Below are 17436 nucleotides of genomic sequence, written 5' to 3'. Positions count from 1 at the left end.
TTTTATCTTAAAAATTTTTTTCTTTTGAAGAACTAGGTTATATGGTATTGATCAAACCTATTACTTTGTGCTTGTTCTTATTGTCTTTGTCTTATTAATATCTGGCTTAATGTTAATTCCTTCATTCTGCTTTCATTCGACTTATTTTGTTCTTTTCAATGTCTTTTGGTGAAATCTTTTTCATTAAATTTCATCCCCTTTTATTTGAGGGGAAATTCACTTATGGCTATAAATTTCTTCCTCAGAATTTCTCTGGTTCCATATCCAGGTTTTGATACAGAAGTCATATATATGTCCCACACATATTGCTGCATTTTTGTTACTGGGAGAAGAGACTACCATCTGTGACCCCTCATGGGGGAGAGCAGGCATAAGGAAACCCACACATAGATTCCTCCTGACACCACCTATATATTTTTTCCCTTTTTACCCACAGTGTATCTTTACGAGATTGTAGTGGTAAATCTTTGCCATGGGTGCAGCTGTCTGCTGAGTCCTGTGAGTCTTCCTAGCAGAACTTCCAATGTAGGGATAGTCTTTGAAACCCATGACCCACATGGTTATTCCGTTCAAAGTATTTTGTAAGCTGTCTCTTTATTTTTTCCTTTATCCCAAGAATTATTTGGGAGCGAGTCTCTCTCAAACTTTTCTGCCATATGGATTTTCTGGCAACATGTTGATTTTTTTTATTCTTATGGCAGTGTCATATGTGATTATGGCTTATATGAGAGGGATATTTTAGGTTTTTTTGAGTTCAGTTGTGTCATGTTGCTCAATTTTCTAATGTCCCACATATATTTTTTAAAAGTATGTCCATTTTATGAAGATTCTTAATTATGTGTGTCTACTTGTTTTAATTCTCTATTCCTATTTGAGGAAGACCCCTGATTATGTTATTGAATTCTCCTTACCCTTGTTTACTTTTTGACTAATCTGTTGTTTACCAAAAGACTGTGATGTCTGTTATGATTATTAAAGATGTGTACCTTTTTAATACTTTTAAATATTTCTGTTAGCTTTTGTTTTATGTATTTTGAACATAGCTCATATTTATAAAGGTTCACCATTGTTATATCGGATTACACCTTTTGAAGGGCCATCTGTACCCCAATGTTTATAGCAGCAATGGCCACAGTCGCCAAACTGTGGAAAGAACTAAGATGCCCTTCAACGGATGAATGGATAAGGAAGATGTGGTCCATATACACTATGGAGTATTATGCCTCCATCAGAAAGGATGAATATCCAACTTTTGTAGCAACATGGACGGGACTGGAAGAGATTATGCTGGGTGAAATAAGTCAAGCAGAGAGAGTCAATTATCATATGGTTTCACTTACTTGTGGAGCATAACAAATAGCATGGAGGACAAGGGGAGATGGAGAGGAGAAGGGAGTTGAGGGAAATTGGAAGGGGAAGTGAACCATGAGAGACTATGGACTCTGAAAAACAATCTGAGGGTTTTGAAGGGGTGGGGGGTGGGAGGTTGGGAGAACCAGGTGGTGGGTATTGGAGAGGGCACGGATTGCATGGAGCACTGGGTGTGGTGCAAAAACAATGAATACTGTTACGCTGAAAATAAATTAAAAAAAAAAAATCATGGGTGGGGCGCCTGGGTGGCTCAGTGGGTTAAAACCTCTGCTTTCGGCTCAGATCATGGTCCCAGGGTCCTGGGATGGAGCCCCACATCAGGCTCTCTGCTCAGCAGGGAGCCTGCTTCCTCCTCTCTCTCTGCCTGCCTCTCTGCCTGCTTGTGATCTCTGTCTATCAAATAAATAAATAAAATCTTAAAAAAAAAATCGTGGGGAAAAAAACAGAAAAAAAAACCCAGAAACAAAACAAAACAAAACAAACAAACAAACAAAACCAGAAAAAGAAAAAAAAAAGTATCCTTCTTGATCCCCTGGCAATTTTCACCTTGAATTCTGTTTTGTCTGTTGGTAATATTGCTTTAAAATCATGTGTTAGTGCTTTTGCAGGTTATTTTTAGTATCTCTTTACTTTCAACAATTCTACATTATTTTTTTCAGGTTTGATTCTCGTAAATAATAATTGCTGGATTTTTTTTTTTAACTGTGTTATGTTAGTCACCATGCAATGCATCATTAGTTTTTGATGTAGTGTTTCAAGATTCATTTTTTACATATAACACGAAGTGTTACATGCAATCCGTGCCCTCCTTGATGCCCAACACCAGGCTCACCCATCCCCTGCCCCCTCTAAACCCTCAGTTTGTTTCTCAGAGTCCACAGTCTCTCATATTTCATCTCCTCCTCCAATTTCCTCTTCTTCACTTTTCCTTTCCTTCTCCTAATGTCCTCCATGTTATTCCTTATGCTCCACCAGTAAGTGAAACCATATGATAATTAACTTTCTCTGCTCGACTTATTTCACTCAGCATAATCTTTTTTTTTTTTTACCAACTTCATAGTCTTTGTCTTTAGAAGTCTCATAAAACTGCTCATATTTATCATAAATATGAATAGGTTTTTAACTTATTCTTACCATAGTTTTTTCTGTTTTTTTATTTGCTAAGAAATGTTTTAAACATTTTTTTAAAAGATTTTATTTATTTATTTGACAGACAGAGATCACAAGGAGGCAGAGAGAAGGGGGAAGCAGGCTTCCCACTAAGCAGAGAGCCCAATGTGGGGCTTGATCCCAGGACCCTGAGATCATGACCTGAGCTGAAGGCAGAGGCTTTAACCCACTGAGCCACCCAGGCACCTTTGTTTTAAACATCTTTAAAAAAGACTTATACCCATTCTAGACAGAGAGGGAGAGTGAGCGTGCATGTACGTGTGCACAAGCCGGGGAGCCAGGCAGAGGCAGAGGGAGAATCCTCAAGAAGACTCCTGGCTGAGCACTAAACCGGATGCGGGGCTCGATCCCAGGACCCTGAGACCATGACCTGAGCTGAAACCAAAAGTCGGTCACTTAACAGATGGAGCCACCCAGGCACTCCGCTAAAAAATTTTTTAAGGCTTTCTTGCCTCTTTTAGTTAGATTTTGTTTTGCAAAAATTCTTGTCTTTTGTTTTGAGAGTTATACATTCATGTATTCTTTTTTGTTCAGCTTGTGCACATTTTTAGCTCGTATAAGAAACTTATGTTTTCTTTTTCAAAAGTCTAGAGTCAAATACATCTATGTTCTACCCTTCATTTCAACAAGACAAGAAATTTAACATGCATTTATTTCCTTTTACACTCTCCTTTTCCCCCAGACTAACTCGCATGTTGACATCTTACGGAGTTTTATTTCCAGATGGTTTAACACATACTAATTTCAATTCAGCAGTGTTTCAAATGATTACTTTGTTGTCATGTTTCTTACTCATTACCCTCTCCCAGATTTATTTTTCTTCTTGCTATAATAATATCATACAGTAATTCTTGCTGAATTCCTTAAAAGAATGAGGATGGTAAACTTTCTGAGGTCTTATATGTTTGAGAATGTCCTTAATTCATGAAAGAAGCTGAATGGCTGAATTTATTCTACTGACACAAGCAAGATCTGGTCCTCTCCTCTTCCTCCTCACCAGTTCTACTAAATCCAAACTAAAAGCTACTAAAGCTTTAGCTTCATTCATGCAAGCCCTGAATCCTGTCCCCTGACTAATGCAGCCTAAGTTCCCCAGACATTCTGAGAATCAGAACAGTGAATAATTCTCAGAATACAGCAAAACTTTGACCTTCATCAATTTTACAAAGCAATTCCTGAGGCTGTCTGCTCTCCAGTAGAATAGCTTTCTTGAGTTGTTCTGTTGTGATGATTTTAATAAAGGCTTACGTTGACAGGATTTGGTTGGTTTTTCTTCTTTCACAAATTCATGCTTATTGTTAAAGGATAGTTTGGCTAAATATTTATTTCCTTAAGAATTTTTAGATTTTGTTCCCTTACCTTACAGCACCCAGGGTTGCTGATGAGAAGTCTGTGTCCTGCAGCTGTCAGTTCCCTATTCTGGGGTTGGCACCTTTTCCTGCATCCTTTGTGATTCCTTGGGGCCATGGCTTACCACTGTGGTTCTCTGTGTGCTTTCTTTCTTAAGGAAAGAAACACAATCTCTGGTCCACCAAAAGTCCTTACTCTTTTTTTTTTTCACAAATTCCAGTGTACTTACTAACTTCTTTTAAAAAATAACTTAACAAATCATAATGACTTGGTGTTAAAAGAGGAGATTTCAGCATGTGCTCAAATTAAAATGTTCTTTTTTGTGTGTGTTTGGATGGGTCCATATGAAACTATGTTCCAGGGCAATAGAACGGAGTGTCCAGAGGAAGTCTTATTTTTACTTTATAATTTTCTTATTTGAATTTCAGCATCTTAGTCTTCATTCAAAATAATGGCATACATAATCCATTGGACATCTTTCTTTTCTTTTTTTTTTTATTTGAGAGACAGAGAGAGCAAGAGTGGAGGTGAGGAGGCAGAGGAAGAGGTAGAAGCAGACTCCTTGCTGAAGTGGGAGCCAGACAGTCTCCATCCTAAGATCTCAAGATCATGATCTGAGATGAAGAGAGACACTTAACCAACTGAGCCACCCAGGCACCCCAGACATCTTCCCTTTCTACCTCCCAATGCACCCAGCAGCTTTCCCTACCTGCTCTGGTGCCTATCTATGCCACTTACTGGTGTGGACAGCATCAAGGGCTCCAAGCCCTCTGTTTGCTGTTGGGTTTGCCCAGTAGGAGGTAAGTGAGAGTGAGATATTTATTCCCTGGCCTTTCCAACCACTCCCTGCCCCCTGACATACCTGACTACCCTGTGTTGGTTCTGTCTTCCTACTGAAGACTACAGCTGCCAGGTCTCTGCACACAGAGACCCTCTCTTCCTCCTCTTAGGCCTTCAGGCCTGGGGTAGCAGTAGCTCCCAGGGGAGCCAGGCTGGAGCCCCACATTCCATTGCTGGCTTCTGTACAACCTGCCTACATCTTTGTAATTCATCCCTTTATACAATTCTCCTCAAATTACTCAGTGTCATTTGTTTTTGCCCTCATCCCTGACCCAACCAAAGCAAAATGAGAAAAGAGACAAAAAGCCAAAGCGATAGCAAGTATTTAGGTAACTTAATTATATAGATTCATCTTTTGCTGTTTCATAACAGAATAAAATACTCAAGCAAGAATAAAGGTGAAGAAAGCTTATTTTTGTTGAAGGAACCATGCTACAGAGGGGGAAGTAAGAGTAAATATTTCCTGAGCACACTTGTTAAGAGGAGTTCTTTCCCTCTCTTTATTGACGCTGTCACTGTGTTTCTGGGCTGCAGGGCAAGGAGGCATGAATGAAGTCTTGCTGATGGGGGAGAGGGGGTGTTATGCAGCCCTGTGGGCTCTTGCGGCAGAGATTTATAAAATCTCCGAGACAGAAGGGACCGTGGGGACTCTCTATTGCAGCAGCGCCCCGCGCAGAACATAACCGTTTGTCATACAAGCCTAGATTTAATTTGTGTAGCAACTATATAAAAAACACCCCATGCTGCTGTTTCTTCAGTGTGCCTATTAAAAAAGATTCCACTTGCTAAAAAACAGTGCTGATTTTCTCACTGGTGTTTGGGAGAGTAGCTGGCAATGGTGAAGGGAACATTCACTGAGTATTGGCTGTGTGCTGGGGACTAAGCCCCAAGCCTTACATGTATCATGGTCCGCAGCCCTCAGCTAGGCTCCGTAGTGGATCCCCTCCATGCTAGCGTACGGATAGCACTTTACGGATGAGGATAATAAGGCAGAAAGAAGTTAAGGGACTTGCCCTTCATCACACGGCTGTTCAAGTGATGGAGCCGGGATTCAAATCCATGCAAGTCGACTCTGAACCCCACACTCATCCATTACATTGTTTCTTCTTGTTATAATACCTATGCAGAAATATATATATGTATATATACTGTAGGAATATTGCTTTGTGCCTAGTGACACACTATACATGTTGTTTTATGTCACTAAACATGTAATGTTATTTTAAATGATGGCAAAATATTCAATTGTATCAGTAGGCCAGTTTGCTTAATCAATCTTATTGTTAGATATTAATTTGTTCTGCTATTTCCCCCAATAATCTCTTTCTGTACTGACTCCTCTCACATACTTGCGTTAGAACTTCTGATACTGGTTTATTAAATTATATAGTTGATATATTACAATTCTTCTTCTTCTTTTTTTTTTTTCTTTAAAGACTTTATTTATCTACCCGACAGAGAGAGATCACAAGCAGGCAGAGAGGCAGGCAGAGAGAGAGGAGGAAGCAGGCTTCCCGCCGAGCAAAGAGCCCAATGCGGGGCTTGATCCCAGGACCCTGAGACCACGACCAGAGCCGAAGGCAGCGGCCCAACCCACTGAGCCACCCAGGTGTCCCCACAATTATTATTATTCTTAAATAGAGTATTAAGCATTACTATTAGGGAGTGGGGCTCTAGATGACTCTGACTTTCTCCATTTTGCTTATCATTTATAATTTGTAACATTTCAATGTATTGTATAATAAGGAAATGAGATTGTTAGAGGTTTTATTCTTTAAGGTTTATTTTTAAAGTAATTTTTACACCCACTGTGGGGCTCAAACTCACAACCCCAAGACTAAGACAGTCCTCCAACTACACCAACCATGTACACTGGTTAGATTTTTTTTAAACTATTTAAAAATACAAAGCTTAAAATATGCTTTAGCAATTCTGTCCCACAGTGGTTTCAACCACTGTTGATCAACATATTGATCAAACTATTGATCAACAATAATCACCAATCCAGGCTAAGGTCATGGAGTTTTAGTTCATTAAACAGTATTTGTCCTGAGCCTTTGTACCACTTGTCAGTGTTCCACACCCTCTATGTAACCCCAAAACATTTCCAAGGACACTTATCAATCCTTCTCCTTAAACAAATAAATGAAAGCCTCCCTGATTGTTCTGTATTTATTCCTGAAGCACATGCTTCAGCTGGGGAGCAATGGGTGTTAACAATTCACAGGCCTCCTTAGAAATGCTAGAAAGGCGCTCCTGTCTTCACTATAGGGGTGACGCCCTATTAACAATAAGGCGTTATCTGCATCATCTTTTGTGAGAGTTTGGTATCTTAAATCTAGTGTGAATCACACACAGGTGCATTTATACCTGGGCTCCAAGCAGGGCTTCAATTGTAGTGCACTGATGTTTTACCCAGCAATAACCAGGGGAATGCATCTCTAAGACAGATTATTATCCTATTTGTAAAAGGGAATCTTGGGCATGCATCAACAGAACTTACCCTCTCTTCTTGGGATTCCAAAATGTAATTGTTTTCCTCATGAAGGATCTCATGCAAAATGACTGACCCCACCAGCCCCAAAAGTGTGTGTGTGTGTGTATGTAGAGAGAGAGAGAGAGAGAGAAAGGAACTGAGATTCCACTGTAGTCATTTTCCTTAAGAAGGAGAAATTTAGTAGCTCTATGTTTCACTGTTAAGCAGCCAAATTAGCTTTGAACATATTTCATCTACTAAAAGAACGTGTGTTGGTGTGACAGAAATATTAATGAAAGAATAACACCCAATTCTCAAGATATTTTTTCTTTTATTTAAAATGTTAACTATCACAACACATTATACAATGAATTGAAGACCATAGAATCACGTGAAAACTTGTAGAACATCTGTATATAAGTCACAACACGTGACACATGCTGCAGGGATACCCTCTGACACCAAATCTTAGCACATTTCCACCACGAAAACAGAGAATGCATAACCCTGTCTGTGAGGTTCCTCTCCTTCAGCTGTGGCTGACGTGACTGCTTCCAGGAAACGAAGAGGATTTCTTTCTTTGAAGAGCATATTTCTGTTTCACTGAACACTGTGCTTTGTTGAGAAATGACCACTGATTTCTACGTCTGAGGGGGTCATGTTAGAATTATAACATACTTTCACAGCACGTATTGGCACAATATGAAAAATAAAGTTTTTTTGAGTTTTCCACTCAAAACAATGATTATTAAATAAATAATTATTCCTCATGGTGCAGGTGTCATGTTACCTTTCATTGGCCACTGACCCACATGAGGCTCAATAAATTACACATGAGGTGATTTATTTGCGTCTTCGTTCGTAATTCTGCATCGCGCTCCTGTCATAAGCCACTGAGAACAAAGAGAAGGCAGAGGGGTTTTTAAGAGGACTCACTGAGAGAGTTAAATAAGCTTCAAGACACACTGCAATGTATTAAAAACTCGTGAATGACTCCTCCCACCTCCACTGAAGTATTTCTAAGATTTTTCTTTGCATACCCTCCAGTCTTGTCTGTCTCTGTCCTGACTGGAAGTGATCTAACCACAGAATCCTTGGTTACTGAGGCCACCTGCCAGATACTTGGGCCCCCCAAAGCATAGTTCCACAATCTACTGCAGTGTTAATTTTTTCACAGTTTTCTCAAGCAGTGGCAGAAACCCTAACCTCTCACCCCCATGGTGATTTATAGAAAGGATAATGCCTGAAGTATAGGAGTACTAATAGTAGTAGGATGAAGGCAAAATGTGAGGCTTTTATTCTAGGACAGAGTCAATCGACTACAGACCATGGGCCAAATCCAGTCCACCACCTTTTCTTGAAAAATCTAATGTTTTAATGTTTTATTGGAATGTGGCCATACCCATTCATTTATGTAGAGATGGCATGGCTCACAAAATCCAAAATATTTGTTATCTGGCTCTTTACAGAAAGAGTTGGCTGGTTCCTGTTATAGGAGTTCCGAATGGTGTACGGGTCTCCTCCTATCTTGGGGATATCTTGCAATGATGGATTGTCACTGAAGCTAAAAACAACTTCATTTTCAGTAAGTAGGGCAATTGTGCCATCCACATATGACAGTATAACTTACCTCCCAGCACCCTAATGGCCAGTGAAAGATTAATCACTGCCTGTAAAAGCACTTAACATATAGCTAACAAGTAATTTAAGTGCTTTGACTGTCTGGAATGTTTAAAAAAGCCAAAATTATATTATATTATATGAATATTATGTTATTATATGCAATTTCAAAGAGGTATATAACCACAAAAGGGTAAGGATCAGACCACTGTGATCAGAATACTTAAGTATATTACTCATCATTTTAGTTAATTTATGTACTTAGATTTACATTTTAGCGAAACGATGCGGCTTTAAAAAATTCATATATCCTGTATAAAATACTGAATTTAACAAAAACAGTAGAAAGCACTGTGGAAAATATGTAGGAATCATAGATGCCTCTCTAAACAGTTTTCTCAGTGGGAACGATCTGCTGAGAGAGGAGGTAGGTGAGGGCCGTAGGGTGCTCACTCTCGCTTTCCCGTCCTGAGCAGAGGCCCCGTTAGCGTCCAACACTGGGTTCACGACACACTGAATGCTTTACGTCAATCACCCATGCGCTTCCGCGGTTGAACCGCCTGAGCCCCAAAGCGGGCTGTTCCCAAGGAGGGAAACAGTCCATTTCTCATCCTGTTCTGTTTGTATCAGGAGGAGGACGACTAGCACAAGCTCAGTTCCTGACCAGCTTTCGCTTAACAGGATTCCGTTCCTCAGAGAAGTGAGGTGAATGAGAATGTACAGTAACCACAGTGGGATTCCTGTTGGCTGGAACAGAATAGCCTTTTCACGGGAAGCAGAGTTTGGTTATCGGGTCCCTGAACCATCTGAAACTGTACGTACGTTTTTGTGTTTATAAAATCAATGAGGGTTTCTCTACAAAGGAGGTTTCTAGATTTCTCAGACCGTCAAAGGGGCCTGTGGCCACAAAAAGTTAAATCAGATGGCTGCAGGACACAATCGTTCCATTGCCTCCGTTGATTCTGTGAAAAGTTCTCTGACTCAGTGTTTGCCCAGTTTTTTTCCTTTTATATTTTCTTAAAACGGAGGAGTGAAGATTGTGTTATAAACGCATCCCGATTCATTATAGTGATTCTATTTAGAACTACATTATGGCTTGGCACACATTAATGACATTTAATCTGTATAAATTGTACAGTATCTGGATTATTTGTAAAGTTAGCCATGTTCTGAAACCTGTACCAGTTCTGGAAATAAAAAGTTGATGACTAACATGATTATCAAGAAAACCACAGTTATAGAAGGCTAGTTGTACCCTTCTGCTACAAGTAAAACCAGTGTGGTTTAAATTTACATTCCATTTCCAAAAGCTGGAGGATTATACATATTAATAAAATAATTTAAAGTTTTTCATAAGATGCACTGGTAACTTCTTTAAAATTTAAACTTGAAAAAAATATTTTATACTTGAGCAGCCCCCAAGTTACTGTAAAAGAAATACAAACGTAGTGTCTAAATTCGGAACGTAGAGGGACAATGATAGGATACATCATTTTTTGCATGAATTCTCCAGATAATTAAGCCAGCACTTCTTAGTTAGAGATTTTCTAGAAACTTGAAATACCCTAAAAGGATAAGGCAGCTGGTTACTTTCTAATTAGTTACTTGATTAATACTGTAATTCTATTTTCACTAAAGGTAAAATAGAGTTTGAATAGCTTTCCTGAGGAACCCAAGCTAATTGCTATAAAGGCCTGAATGTGCTTTACAGAAAAAATCAGTCTCTGTGAAAATGATACAGGGGTTATTTAACCTTGAAAATGATATGATGAATGGGTTTTCCGAGATAGGTATGTGGCATTTTTACACAAGATGGGAACTACAGAGAGGAAAGGAAATAGGCAGGCTTTAGGCCAGGGGAAGGACTTGTTGAAGATTAAGATGGGTTATGAGGCTTGTGGCCCCCCCACTTCTCTGTGAGGGTTTACAGCCAGAACTGATCATAATCCCCCAGGACGACTTGATCCTGTTCCTTTCTGAAAGCACTGGCATGCACTGGGTTACTCCCATACTCTCATCCATCAGGATGTTTCGAGTTTGAGCTTTTATAACTTCATAAAGTATAAATGCATTTATTAGTTTTGTTTACTTTTGTGCTGGGAGACTGCCAGATATAATGTCATATAAGCTTTTCGAATGATCTTGGTAGTAAGTGAAAATTGGTCTTATTTCCCACATATCCCTCCCTGCTTAGTTCTGGAAAGTTCAGTGTGGCTTCTGTAACAAATAGAAGGGAAAAATTACTAGACTAGCCCAAGGATTCAGGTTAGGTAATGATTAAACAGGCAGACACTGGTAGGGCTGGTGGTTTGAGAAAGAAAGGTGCATCCTGGGTGAGATTAGCTTAATCAGTTACAAATTCATTCTTGGGTTTGTTTATTGCAATTAGATTTTTTTTTTCACCGTAAGTACTCATTTTAAGCTTATCATTCCTTTTTAGTACTTTGAAAACTATGCCTTAGAAAGAAAATAAGATATTTAAGAAACTGTCTATTTTCAGTCGTGTTTTTATACATACCAGAATTTAAAGCTCTTTTGCCCATTAGTCCAACAAAGGAATCTGTTTTATGCCCTGGAAAAATACATTTAGGGGTATTTTAATATGTATGTCTTTGAGGAAATAAACTGTTATAACTAGTACCGAAGAAAAGCAAGCTTTCGAATATATGCCTACATAATAAATATATAACCATTTCAAGTTTTGGTGAGCCTGAAGAAATGAAGATTTCTAATAAGTCTTACATTTGACATTAAAACAATACAATGAAAGCACTTTTCTTAATTCTATATCTAAATATTAGCAAGTATATTTATTACATTTTATCTGTTTATATACAATGCTTTAAATATTGCTGCTATTTATGCTAGTTTTGGTTTTTAGGGAGTCAGTTTCACAGTTGGGTGACAGAAATATCCAGTGTATGTCCTCGTGTACTATGTTGTATTTCTCAGGAACTGAACCTTAGTTAAATCAGATCTGTGCACCTGATGATTATAAACTTCTAACAGGTCACTATTTTAATTTTACTGCATTTTTAAAAAAGATTTTATTTATTTATTTGACAGACAGAGTTTACAAGTAGGCAGAGAGGCAGGCAGAGAGAGATGAGGAAGCAGGCTCCCCACTGAGCAGAGAGCCCGATGCGGGGCTCAATCCCAGGTTCCTGAGATCATGACCTGAGCTGAAGGCAGAGGCGTTAACCCACTGAGCCACTCAAGCGCCCCTTAATTTTACTGCATTTTTAATATTACCAGAAAGGTGTGTTAATTTAGACATTAATAGAGTGCATTTATTTTCATTACATAGAAGTTTGCTATATATAATCTTCTTGGAAATAAAATCTTTAGAACATAAAAATAAATAAGATTTATCTATTTTCAAAGATGAAGCCTTATGAGAAAGGTTACTATTTCAACACTAGGGGGGAAAGGTCCCTTGCTGTATACTGTATTATTTGAGAATTGGACTGCTGTTTTAATGTGACCTTCTTTGCCAACCAGTGGACCAAAATCTAAGTGGAGTTGTGGTGGACCCTGGGGTAAATGCATATGGGTAAACATATGCATGGACTCGTGGGACTTCCCGTGAATCTGAGTTCCATTAACTGGGATACTGGGTTCTAATGAAAGTCAAGTGCCATAACTCTGCCATCTCTACTGCCCAAAGAAGTGTTTCATTGTACTTTAATAGATTGAGGGTCCCCATTCAATGATGGGATCAAAAAAACTGCATTTCTATCTATCTTTACCTCTACTATGGATTCTGTACTCATTTACTTAATCTTCTTAACTGGCTGTTGGATTACCCTAGATATTGTTATGAGATCTGGCATACTGAAATGTTAAGAGATGCCTATAAATGCTTGGTTTTTGTTTGTTTTGTTTTTATTTTTCACGTGGAAGTGGTGGGGGGTAGGAGAGGATGAGGAGTGAAAAAGGAGAGGAATCTCCGGTTGGATTTTGACCCCTGGACTGAAATTCTTATCTAAAACTAACAATTTATAGGAGTTAAAGGATTTCTTCTGGCTTTCTTTCACAGTTTAAAACAACAAATATTTATTATCTCACAGTTTCTGTGGGTCAGGAATTCAGCAACTGTTTAGCTAGGAATTAAAGGATTTTTAACATAATGCATCATTTGGTAAGTATCTAGGTCTAAGAAACAGAGTTTTAAAAAACATGCTCTGGATATGATTAATATGAGTTCCCTCCATTCTTATACTGCCTTAATTAAACATGTTAAGTCCTAAGTTACAACGGAAAAGAAGATATAAAATGAAATTCAATCTAATTTGCATTTGGTAAATGCCAAAATAATTTGAAACTTACTTTTATGAGAGATCTGGCCATGTCCTAGAAGAAAGAAAAAGTTAGTAAGGGCAATAGATTTATTTTAAAGATGCTAACTATATTTTCAGAAGAGAATTATAAAATAAGTTGATTTTTAACACATAACATTTCCCATTCATGTACTATCCTGAGGAATATAGCAGAACCATAAATGCTAACCAAATTATTAATGATAAAAACAAAATAGCAACCAAAAGGAATATTTTTAAGTGCTTTCTATGGGCCACAAATTCAAACCCAGGACTTTGAGACCCCTGAGGCCTAACATAGTAACTGTTAGGCCACTCCACCTGTTTTCTTATAAGAAACACATCTCCAAGCTGGACTCCCAGGAGAGAGGGATACAAATCTACTTTTACTAAAGAGGCATTATCAAGAATCTGTATTTCAGCTCATAAAAGACTTTCTTCACTTTTCCTACATGTGCATTCATAGTAGTAAAATAAAGATTTATAGAAATGTTTACCATAAAGAGCCTTTAACAGGGCCACTTGTTTTTCAATTGAGGAATCTGACAAAAGATGAATTGGTATTAACTGTTTACACATTCCATTGATGGTGTGATGAATTCAAGGAAATTGAGTATTTCTATCATAAGACAGTAGGGAGCTAAATCTAATCTAAATCTAATCTAACCCCAAAGGTCTAAAATGGATTTCTGCAGGCGCTTAGACCATTCTGAGTACTACCCCTGGAGGCCCCATGCCCCCCCCCTTTGTCAGTTTGGATCTTGCATCAAGGGAGCACTCAGCTAAGGCTGCTTCCTGCTCTTGACTGGGGTCATTCTAATTGTGTGGGGCTGGCACAGAAGAGCTCACCCTCCCTCAGCCGGCATGTGCGTTTGTTAGTGGGGTGAGGGCCAGAGTCACTCCCCGGGGGTATATCCATTTTAGGATGGAAATTTCTACTCAAAGAGCAAAAGAGACAGGGCGCTCTGAGAAGCAGTGAGTGAGGACACTGGGCAGGTTGCTCAGAGAGAGAGAGGGAGGGATGGCTGCCCATCTCACCAGCATCCCGTTTGCCCATTAATCCGAAGAACTGCTGAGGCTTGGGTCTCCGGGCGATTCTCTGCAGAAGATGCTCAAAAGGCTCCGGCAGCTCCTCCTGGGGGACAGACGCACAGACTGACGGGCGTGTAGGCCATCAGCACGCGGCGCCAGCCCTGGGCGAAGCTCGGAGGGGGCGGTGTTAGTGCCAGGGCCTGACAACCGGCTCGACAGGAAGGCGGGAGAAAGCCGGGTTTCCCAACGCGAGGGCTGAGTGGGGTCCTAGCCCTGGAACTCTCTTCTTCCACCCCTCCCAGCAGAACTCGTGTCCCCGGGCCCCGCTTTCGCGGGTTAGCGGGAGACGCGGCGTCCCCCAGCCCCGCGCGCTCTCCGCTCTTGGCAGAGCCTGGAGACCCCCACCCCCCACCCCACTGCTCTGTCGCGCCGCCACCTGCCTTTCTCTCGATTCTGGCGCGGGCTTTGGAGACGCCTCGCCGCCCTAAATGCACACAGCTGTGTGTCGCGAGTGGGAAAGGAATGCTTTTACTAGGGATCTGCACCGCGCCACTTACACTGTTCCCTCGAGGCGCGCTCCCTTGGGCCAATAGCCTGAGAGCCTTGTAAAGGAGTAAAATAAAAGTCAAGGCAGGAAGTTAGCTTCCCACCCACCTCGCCCCTCGAAGCCCCCAGCAGCTTGCCCTCTACCCCCGCTTCTACCAGCGTCCGGCGCGCCCCCTTCTGCCCCTGCCCAGCGTTTCCAAATGCCCGGTCCTCACAACTAGACTGGAGTCTCCGAAATCCACCTTAACCCCGGGGTGAAACCTTGTGGGATTTCCAGCCTAGTGAGGACCCCGGGGCTCATCAGGGAGGGCATCATTCCTCCAGGGAGTTCCCGAGACCCGACGGTGCAGCCCCGGGGAGGAAACTTGGATCGTGGGCACAAAATCTCGTGAGGGGACCCAGGGAATGGCGTTCCTTTACATCCGCACCCCCCCACCCCCACCGCGCGCTCCTCCACCGCCTCTGGTCGCGGTCGCGGTGCCTGACAGGCTAACAAGAACGCTATCGTAGGGAAGTGACAGCTCCCAGGGCCTGGAAGAACGGCGCGGGCTGGGTCTCACCTTGATCTGGTCGCTGTCCGACCAGTCGGACCAATAATTCAGATCATCGCTGGTTCCGATTTCTTCGGCAAACAGTTGAGTGGAAACGAGAAAAAAGACGGCCAAGGCCACGAGGATTTTCATGCTGGATTTCTGGGAAGAACGGGGAAGAGACATTGGGGATGGCTATCCAAGAGTTGGGGCAGCATATTTTTTGGTCCCACAACGCAAGTCGGGGCCGATTGAACCAAGATAAAAAGCCTAAGGATAACCCAAAGCATACCTTGTACCCTTTAGGAAAGAGAATCATGCCCCCAAGCTTCTCAAAGCCCCTTCTCCCTGGATCCCAGCTCCCTCAGCCTCCAACCCAGCGGTCTACACCTTCAAGGCTCTGCAGGTGGGAAACAAAGAGGGACACTGGCATTTGGGATACCCGTCTCCCCAGTGTCCCTCCGCTGGCCTTCCACTGTCCCTCGCCCCAGCGGCCAGCCGCCACCTCGGAGCGATGGTCCGTGCAAGCACTTACTGCGGCGGGCAGGCCCGCAGGGTTCCTCCGGCAGCTCTGAGCGCACGCGGGGCGCTCCGTATTCGAGGTGGCCGCGGCGGTGGAGGGAGCGGTTGCGGCGCGCTCTTTTGCCGGCTCGGTGCCGCGCGGTATTTATCCAAGGCTCGACGAGCCTCAAGGACCACGTGACACGCTCCCCACGCGACTTTCTGCTCAATATTTAATTAACCGCCTCTTCTCCTTTCGCTTGCGTCTGATTGAGAGTTTCCGAGACGGTAACCCGTCGGTGCCCAAAACATCTGGACCCAATTGGGTTTGAAATGACGCAATTTTAGGAAAATCAAGATCTCTCCATCCAATCCCGAGCGTCCAGTCTTCTTCCGTGTGCTGATCTGACGCCCCCTCCCCTCCTTCCTCGGAACGCGGTTCCATGACACCTGAAATTACTCATCAAAATTGAACAAAATGACTCATTCCTCGGACTTCCGCAACTTTTTCGTCCCTTGAGACGTCAGGATAAGTTGCACTTTTAAGGATGGCCAAATGACTTCAGGTATTAAGATATTGTCGTCGATAATCATGCTAAGAAGATCATTTGCAAAAGGGGGGTGCTTTTCTCTTCCTTTCTATTTCATCTGCAGAGTGTCTTTAAGTATTTTTGAGATACAGTATCTTCTATGAGCAGAGGATCGTTCTCCCAAATCAACTACAATACCTGGCGTTTTTCCGAATTGCAAAAGGATTTTCAGTCCTATAGCATTTCAGACGATGGGAGCAGATTTCTTTTACATTTTGGAGGAAGGAGAATTTAAACGTGGCAATACACGTAGAACTTTTATATCAGTGCCATTCTAGGGTATCTTTTGTTGCAAGCTAGCAAAATCCTCTTCCTTCTCCATTCCAGGAGCAGGGGTTGGAAGAGGACGTTTTCTCTTCTCTCCAACCCTTTCTCCCTGAAGACTAAGAAACTGGCAAGATAGTGTACAGGATCCTTCCTGGCTGTCATAAAGGACTTTACAGATCATTCATAGATTTCTCCTGTCAATGAAAATAAGTATAGGGAAGATGCTACCTGGACGGTCATTGACAATTTGAAACTCTTAGACAAATAGCATCTGTACAGAAATCAGAGCTTTGCATGAGCCCATGGCTTCACCTTGCAGACACATTTCTTTCATCTGTAAATGAATTAGATGACTTATCTTGAGTACAGTTGTTTTCTTCTCTTTACTAAGTAAGTACTATATTTTTCAATTAATTCTGATGTTTTTAGCATACTGCATAAAGAAAAAAAGTTGTTTTTTTTTTTCAATTCAGTTAAACTATTAAATTTTTGCTCTGATATCTGTTGTTTCTTCAGTAATCCTGAATTTTGAAATGCCTACATCTCTATCTCATTTATTTAGGCCCAGTCTTACAAGGTGAGGCATTCCATTTTTGTTTTTCTAACTTTTTATGTGGAAAATTAAATACAAAAGTAGAGAGACTTGTTCACTTGAAACAATGTGCAAGTTTTACCTATAAACCCTTCCTATTTACCCTCCACTCAGATTATTTTGATGCAAATCCTAGATATCATTTCAACTGTAAATATTTTTGGCATCTATATAAATGGAAAGGATTTTAAAAAATAAAAACAGAACCATGCCATTATTACACCTAAAAACA

The 17436-nt window shown here is 41.1% G+C and overlaps 1 protein-coding gene across 9 annotated transcripts; it reads right to left on the bottom strand.

Moving 5' to 3' along the window:
• Positions 1-7518: 7518 nt before the first annotated feature.
• Positions 7519-15884, bottom strand: TAC1 (tachykinin precursor 1). Of its 9 annotated transcripts, none has more exons than XM_044244531.1 (8): positions 15790-15884; positions 15285-15416; positions 14736-14780; positions 14185-14281; positions 13644-13688; positions 13157-13180; positions 11346-11399; positions 7519-8100 (listed from the first exon to the last, which is right to left on the bottom strand). In XM_044244531.1, exons 2-8 carry the CDS (start codon positions 15405-15407, stop codon positions 8051-8053), a joined length of 438 nt encoding a protein of 145 aa, XP_044100466.1. In that variant the 5' UTR covers positions 15408-15416; positions 15790-15884; the 3' UTR covers positions 7519-8050. The 9 variants fall into 9 exon arrangements, with proteins under 9 accessions (XP_044100466.1, XP_044100465.1, XP_044100470.1 ...); XM_044244530.1 differs by lacking the exon at positions 15790-15884 and adding an exon at positions 15547-15584; XM_044244535.1 differs by lacking the exons at positions 11346-11399; positions 15790-15884 and adding an exon at positions 15547-15584.
• Between the last annotated feature and the right edge of the window lie 1552 nt (positions 15885-17436).

This window comes from Neovison vison, chromosome 4, assembly GCF_020171115.1.
Source record: "Neovison vison isolate M4711 chromosome 4, ASM_NN_V1, whole genome shotgun sequence".
Classification (NCBI taxonomy): domain Eukaryota; kingdom Metazoa; phylum Chordata; class Mammalia; order Carnivora; family Mustelidae; genus Neogale; species Neogale vison.
The sequence above is the reverse complement of the archived record's forward strand: the minus strand, read 5'-3'. Positions and strand labels throughout refer to the sequence as shown.

Excerpts from the sequence above, each read along its gene's own strand:
- TAC1 (XM_044244530.1), bottom strand. The coding sequence starts at position 15,573 with ATGATTCTCTTTCCTAAAGGGTACAAG. Across the intron at positions 15,417-15,546 it reads TCTTTCCTAAAGGGTACAAG|AAATCCAGCATGAAAATCCT; the intron begins GTATGCTTTGGG and ends CGTTCTTCCCAG. Across the intron at positions 14,282-14,735 it reads GCGCGCCTCGAGGGAACAGT|GAGGAGCTGCCGGAGCCTTT; the intron begins GTAAGTGGCGCG and ends TCTGTCCCCCAG.